At 42.3% G+C, this 7,113-nt stretch overlaps 1 protein-coding gene across 1 annotated transcript; it reads left to right on the top strand.

Annotated features, from left to right (window-relative positions):
* Nucleotides 1–6,051: 6,051 nt before the first annotated feature.
* On the top strand, nt 6,052–6,558 carry LOC138892693 (uncharacterized). The gene has a single exon (XM_070176429.1). The coding sequence runs from the start codon at nt 6,052–6,054 to the stop codon at nt 6,556–6,558; it is 507 nt and encodes a 168-aa protein (XP_070032530.1).
* The last annotated feature ends 555 nt before the right edge of the window (nt 6,559–7,113 follow it).

The following is a 7,113-nucleotide window of genomic DNA, read 5'->3' as shown; positions in this document are numbered from 1 at the left end:
TAAACAGTTTGACGCTCAGCGTGAGACATAGACAATTGTGGTATTACATTGATCCATTCATCTGTTACTAACATATTTTGATGCTTTTCTTCGGTAAAGTAAAACAAGACATGACAACTAATGATGTTAACAACTCATTCAATATTAACGAGCATAAGGATATGTTCCGTGATGAGGATCAACACAATGACTCAATAAGTGAAACTCGCAAAGTTGGAGATGAGATAACTCAGGTTCAGGAAGAACAAAATCCTCGGCGGATGAGGAGTCCTACTTCTGATGATATGGATGATGAACCTGTTGTCTAAACGGTGAAACTTTTGAGAGCTCAGGAAAGGGAAATCATGAATCATCTAATAATTCAAGTGGAGGAGTATGACTGAATTCAAATGGAGGAGTTTGAGCCCCTCCCAGCGTGCCTGCAAATAGCACATCATAAAGAACCGGTAACATCGCTTCAAGGGAGGAGTTTAGATTTAATAATAATCAAGTAGGTGGTGCGGATAGTGGATCCGGGAATGGTAATAATAGAAATGATCCTTTTAAAACCAAGCCTAAGAGGTTCATGAGGGAAATGAATGATCGGATGGATCAAAATTCTAATAAATTTCATGCACTGATGGATCAGATCCAGGGGGCACCACCGGTATTGAAGGGATCGAATTCATAGAAGTATACAAAAATACCATTCAAATCAAGTGCGGTTCCGAAGTTGATCCTAAACAGATTTAAGATGCCAGATATTTCAAAGTACGATGGAACTTCGGAGCCACATGAACACATCACCATTTACACCGTGGCTGTAAATGGAAATGATTTGGCTCGACATGAGATCGAATATGTATTGCTGAAAAACATTGGTGAAACCCTAACAACGAGAGCTTTAATATGGTATTCTCTTTTACCTGAAAATTCGACTGATGTTTTTGAAATGCTTGCAGACTCCTTTATCAAAGTTCATGCTGGGGCGAGAAAAGTCCAAGTTCAAAAGCAGATATATTTAAAATCGCTCAAGGAGAATCTAAATTGTTGTGGGAGTTCCTAATCCGGTTCCAAAAGGAGAGTATGGTGTTGATAGCAGTACCGAATGAATGGGAAGTGGAAGCGTTCACCAAAGGCCTCAATTCTTTAAGCTCCAATGCCTCGAGATAATTGAATGAAAGCATGTTGGAATTTAAGGCAACCACTTGGGTGGATATCCATAATCGTTATGAATCAAAAATCAAAATTGAAAATAATCAATTGAGATCTTCGATGTCATTCAAGAGACATAATTGCGATAGAAATCTGAAAAAGTTCAAAATTGATTCTGATGTAGATCGGAGGTCATCCAGTAGTCGTTTCCATCCTTATGAAAGATCTGATGGGTGTGGAACTAAAGTTTTTTAGTCATCAGAGAGATTCAGACTGGATAAAAGGGCGGATCGTGGCAGGAGTAATAAGACTTTGCATGATAAAGAACCATCAGGGTCCCGGGATTTAGGATATCCTCGATTGTCAGATTATAATTTAAATATTATTTTGGTAGAGTTGGTTTCGGCTATGAGAAATATCAAAGAGGCAAGGATCCTGAAGCTAATTCGTTACGATCCCAGTCAAAGGGATCCTAATTTATGGTACGAGTTCCACGGTACATGTGGTCATGGGACTGGGGACTGCCGGCACCTTCGAGAAGAGGTAGTGATGTTCTTGATAAACGATCACCTTAGAGAATTTCTGAGTGACCGGGACAAGAACAATTATGGGAAGAATCGAGATGCTACAGAACCTAAAAAACCAGCCACGACATCTCCTCGCCTAATAATTAATATGATCTTTGGTGGAGTTGAAGTAGGTGGGGTGAATTTTTCGGCATCTAAAAAGATAAAGATATCAGTCACTCATGGCAAGAGGATCCGGGAGTGTCGCGACCCGAATCCCTCCATAAGGGTCGTGATGATACCTAGTCTCTAAAACTAGGTAGAACGATCACTTACAACAATTAAATCAATGATGACATGGTATAATAAAATAGAGTTTATCATAACTGCATAAATAAAGGTAATACAAGCCAAACGGGCGATAACCACAAACATATCCCTAGAACTAGATAGTACAAAGTCAGGAGCTCTAACTGAATACATAGAAATATTTCAAAATACAATACTCTTCGGATAGTGAATTGACAGTATAAATATAAGGAAAGTACGACAAGGGACTGCGATCAAGGCAGCTCTACCTTGAATCCTCGTGATCAAAGACGCTCTCACTATCTGGGTCTGCTACATCCAACACGTGGATCTGCATAAATATTTACAGAAGTGTAATACGAGCACGCCATGGTCTGTACCCAGTAAATATCAAAACTAACCTCAGGGAAGTAGTGACGAGGTCCAAGACATGTGATACTCACTAGTCAAAATAACATGTTCAATAGATCAAAGACTGACAACAAAAGCATAGTAGAAAAACCAATAACAGTAACCTCATCAGATTAAGTGATAATAGTTCAATACAAGTAAAGGATCAGTTTCAACAAGTCATCACATAGAAATGCATACAAATATCCCCTCATGCCCACATATTTATGACAACAATAATAGCCACCCGTATCACTCTGCCCCGACAAAGTCACGATAGCCACTCATGTCACTCCGCCAGAACAATAACACAATAGCCAGTCGTATCGCTTAGCCCTAAAAATATCACAATAGCTACCCGTATCACTCCTCCCAGATAATATCACAATATCCATCTGTATCGCTCCGCCCCGATAATATCATAATAGCCACCCGTATCATTCCGCCCCGACAATATCAGAATAGCCATCCTATCGCTTCACACAATCAACAACAGTGAAATGTCACCCTTATACTCTGCATGACAACAATAAATTCACACAACATGTTCACATGTGCCACAACATCACAAAACAATAATATCAAAGTTTTTTCAAGATATAAGCTCACAACTTTCCAACAAGGTGCACAAGGACATGACAATAACATAAAAGTGCGGAGGGGTTTTCAACAAATAAAACATGACTATGACTAAGTCAAATGTAGCGATCATGATCATGAAATCACAAAGTAGTGTAAGCATGTTCCATATAAGCTACATTATCAACTTAAGGCATATTAATAGCCTACTGTAAGGACCCGTAAAAATTTTAACCATACATTCGGGGTTTCGTGGTGCCAAGATAGATTCCTGCGTTACTATAGTAGAAATTCTTCAGGTCAAGCTTGCGAGCCGTGGTTCGGACTTTTTGGGTTGAACAGTACCCTACGGACTGAGAGGAAAATATTTCGCAGAAGAACGCATTTCTGCGGCCCATTATGCGGCCACATAATCACTCTACGGACCGCATAATGGCCGTAGAGTGAAGCAGTAAGTTTGGCCAACTTGAGGTCAGTTTTGTGGTCGATTATGCAACCGCATAATCGATATGCGGACCACATATCGGTCGCATAATTCCTCTTAGGTTTCTGCGGAGGGAGTTCTGTGGTGCATTATGCGACCGCAGAACAAGTATGCGGATGACATGCTGGTCGCATCCCTGGGACAAAAGTTTAGGCCCCTGAGGGCCATTTTTGCGGTTACTTTGCAGACCGCATGACCATTATGCGGTCGCATATGCGACCGCAGACCTGTGTTGGGGCACTATTTTTAATAATTTAAAATCCGACCCCCATTCCGTTAAAATACCCATTTAGTCTATTTTGAAGCTCATTTATGATATTTCTAGTGAGAGAGAGAGAGATATGGTTCTAGAGGTTGGGCCTAATTCCCATCAATTAATCTTCAACCATCACTCAAAGCTTGGAAATATTCAAGTAGAGCACAAAATTCTTCATCCAAAAAGGTAAGACTTCATCACCCCAACTCTTAATTTCAAACATAGCTATAATGGGGTATTAATAAGATGGTCCATGGGTTTGAGGTTTGTTTATCTTGAATGCATGTGCTAAAGAGTGTGGGAAAAATAAAAAGTGAACAAGAACTACGAACGTTTTCCTAATTTTCGTTTCAATTTGTATATTGCTAAAAAATAGATTGAGGTTGCTAAGGGTTCCGGATAATTGTAGAGTTTAAAGAAGAGCAATTGAGGTATGTATGGCTAACTCTCTTCTTCTTAGAATCGAACTCATGGTGTCCGAATAATTGGTGTAAGTTCCAACTTGACCGTACTAGAATTGTTTGCCTTAGTGTTCGGATTGAAAGATTCATGATCCCTAATTGTTTTAGATGTTTACCATGTCATCATGGTATTTGAGAACGTGACTATGTTTTTCCAAGCTCCTTCCCTTATGTGCGCAATGCCTTAGGTCATGGTACTTATCGACATGAATGATGACGTTATTTGAACAAATAAAAAAGGAAAAGACTTGAATTGAAAAATGTGCCCAAGTGCCAAGAACTACTTACTAAATGAGACTGTTTGTGCCATGTAATGAAAGATGTGAAAGAAGTGTAAATTGGGTGAACAATTGAAATAGGTTATGTCTCAAGTGAGATGGCTTAGCCAATCGGGCCGAGATCTGATGCCATACTGTACACATGGTGGCATTTGTGTTGGAATTATTGATTTACATTATGGATATGGATATGTCTCACTTGAGATGGCTTAGCCGGTTGGGCCGAGACCGGACTCCGTGTAAAAACACGGTGGCATTGTGAGTTGTGGCTTTGGCACTAAAGATTATTAACATAAAAAGGGGGAAGAGTTGAACTGGAAACTATGTGATCCTTACTTGGTGTTTCTTTGTATTTCTATGGAGTACTTATTGATTATTGTGACTGCCTTCTCTTTGTTTCACTGTTCATTCTACTAAGATTGGTGTTTGCCTTACATACTAGTACTATTCGACAGTACTAACGTTCCTTTTGCCGGGGGCGCTACATCTTTGAATGGATGTAGGTGGTTCCATCGCAGATAGTGCTGATCGCAGATAGTGATGCTCTCCCTCACACTCATAAACAACAGTTTTGGTGAGCCCTATTTCTTCCTGGGGTCATGTAGTCCTTCTTTTGTATAAGTTTTTATATTTTGAGGTATAGAAGGGGCCTTGTTGGCGGCATTGTCATGTTGCTCTTTTGTACCCTTAGAGGCTCCGTAGACGTTTATGTGGGTCATGTATGTGTGTTGGGGTGGTCGTTGGATCGAGTTGTATTTTGGAAACTTAATTATGGCATAATGTATATAATAAAAAATGGACTAGCAATGTTTATGCATGTATACCTAATCTCTCCTCTATTTAGTAGATGATAATGCGTCCTCTTTTCGGATCATGAATAAGTCCGGTAGGGAAGGTCTAATAGGCTTGCTCGACCGGGTTCACTCGGTTGAGCACCGGTCGCGCTCCCCGAGGTTGGGGCGTGACAAACTTGGCATCAGAGCCTAAGGTTTTAAAGTGTCCTAGGATGTCTCGGAGCCGTGTCTAGTAGAGCCCTTCTTATCGGTGTGTTGTCGACCATATCTATAATTAGGGGGCTACTTGGACATTTAAGAATGATACCTTTCATTATTGTTCTATATCGTGCGATAAAGCGGAATGTGAGGTTGTTTTCCCCTAATTCGTGCATTGTTCTAACTTTCAGTAAATGGCACCTAAGAAGAGAGTGAGAATTGGCCAAGAAGCCAATACCACCCCAGGAGTGGTTGTTGATCCCTTACTTAATAATGCGGGTGAGGATAATCCCCCTACTACCACACTGCCTGATTCATTTACTATTGAACAGACTACCCCAGTTCCTATACCCGCGAAGGGTGCCACAATCCCTCGCGCCGATATACCTGCTCCACCAATAGCCCCAGCTCCCAGTCCCGGTATTTCTGATGGAGATCTTTGGGGAGCTATTCAGATGTTGACTCAGTTAGTAGCTTCCCAAGCTCAGAGGTCAAATGTTGCACCCACCTCATTTAGCTTGCAAGGTGATTCTTCCGGTTCCAGGGTAACCAGGTTCCTTCAGTTAGACCCTCTAGTGTTCACAGGTACTGATCCCGGGGCAGACCCTCAGGATTTCATTGATGAGATGCATAAGACTCTCCGAGTTATGCGTGCTACTGAGATGGAGGGAGTAGAGTTGGCCTCCTATCATTTGAAAGGGGTGGCATATTCCTGGTTTGAGGTGTGGGAGGATTTCCGTGAGGAGGGGAGCCCTCCGGCGAGATGGAGTGAGTTCGTGGATGCCTTCATAGACCAGTTCGTACTTGCTGAGATTAAGGCAGCCCGTGCTGTGGAGTTTGAGACGCTTAAACAGGGTAGTAAGAATGTGTGGGAGTATCACGTGGAGTTCGTGTGCCTGTCAAAGTATGTTGTTCATATGATGCCGACAATGGAGGCTAGGGTGCGTCGATTTGTGCAGGGCCTTAGCCCTTTGGTTATTAATGAGGCAGCCAGAACTTCTCTAAATTCTGACATGAACTATGGAAGGATGGTGGTATTTGCCCAAGCTACGGAGGCTCAAAAGTTAAAGCTCAGGATGGAACATGAAAGTAGTAGTAGGGCCAGATCAGCGGGCAACCTTGGGAATTCATTCAGGGCCGTCCCAGTCTTATGCTCAATCTTCAGCTAGTGCCCCACCATCAGGGCATGGTCAGGGCAGCAGGGGGTTCCACCATCAGGGCCGATTAGGAGGGAGATTCCAGCAACAGCACAGGGTCCCATGCCCTAAGTGTGGGAAGATACATTCGGGAGTCTGCTACCTGGGCATGCTAGTATGTTATGGATGCGGAATGAGAGGCCATATTCAGAGGGAGTGTCGTATATCCCATCAGGGTGCAGGCAGGGGCACAGCTCAGTCATCTAGTCCTACAGCTACTATATCTTCAGCACCCCCTCCAGCTCAAGGCTCTCTAGCACCCACAGGATGTGGTACAGCTAGGGGTGGTGCACAGAGTTCATGAGGACCTAGCCGATTCTATGCTATGAGTGGTCGACAGAGTACAGAGGCTTCCCCATATGTTGTCACAGGTATATTGACTATTCAATCTAATGATGTGTATGACCTTATTGATCCTGGATCTTCTTTGTCCTATGTTACTCGTTATGTTGCTACGAGTTTCGGGATAGAACTGGAACAGCTTCATGAGCCGTTCTCTGTATCTACTCCGGTTGGCGAGTCTATTAT

The sequence above is a fragment of the Nicotiana tomentosiformis genome, chromosome 5 (genome assembly GCF_000390325.3).
Source record: "Nicotiana tomentosiformis chromosome 5, ASM39032v3, whole genome shotgun sequence".
NCBI classification, from domain to species: Eukaryota; Viridiplantae; Streptophyta; class Magnoliopsida; order Solanales; family Solanaceae; genus Nicotiana; species Nicotiana tomentosiformis.
Note: the sequence above shows the minus strand (reverse complement) of the source record. Positions and strands in the feature narration are given on the sequence as shown.

Bases quoted from the DNA above. Each gene is read 5' to 3' on its own strand.
- LOC138892693 (XM_070176429.1), top strand. From the start codon at position 6,052: ATGGAGGGAGTAGAGTTGGCCTCCTATCATTTGAAAGGGGTGGCATAT.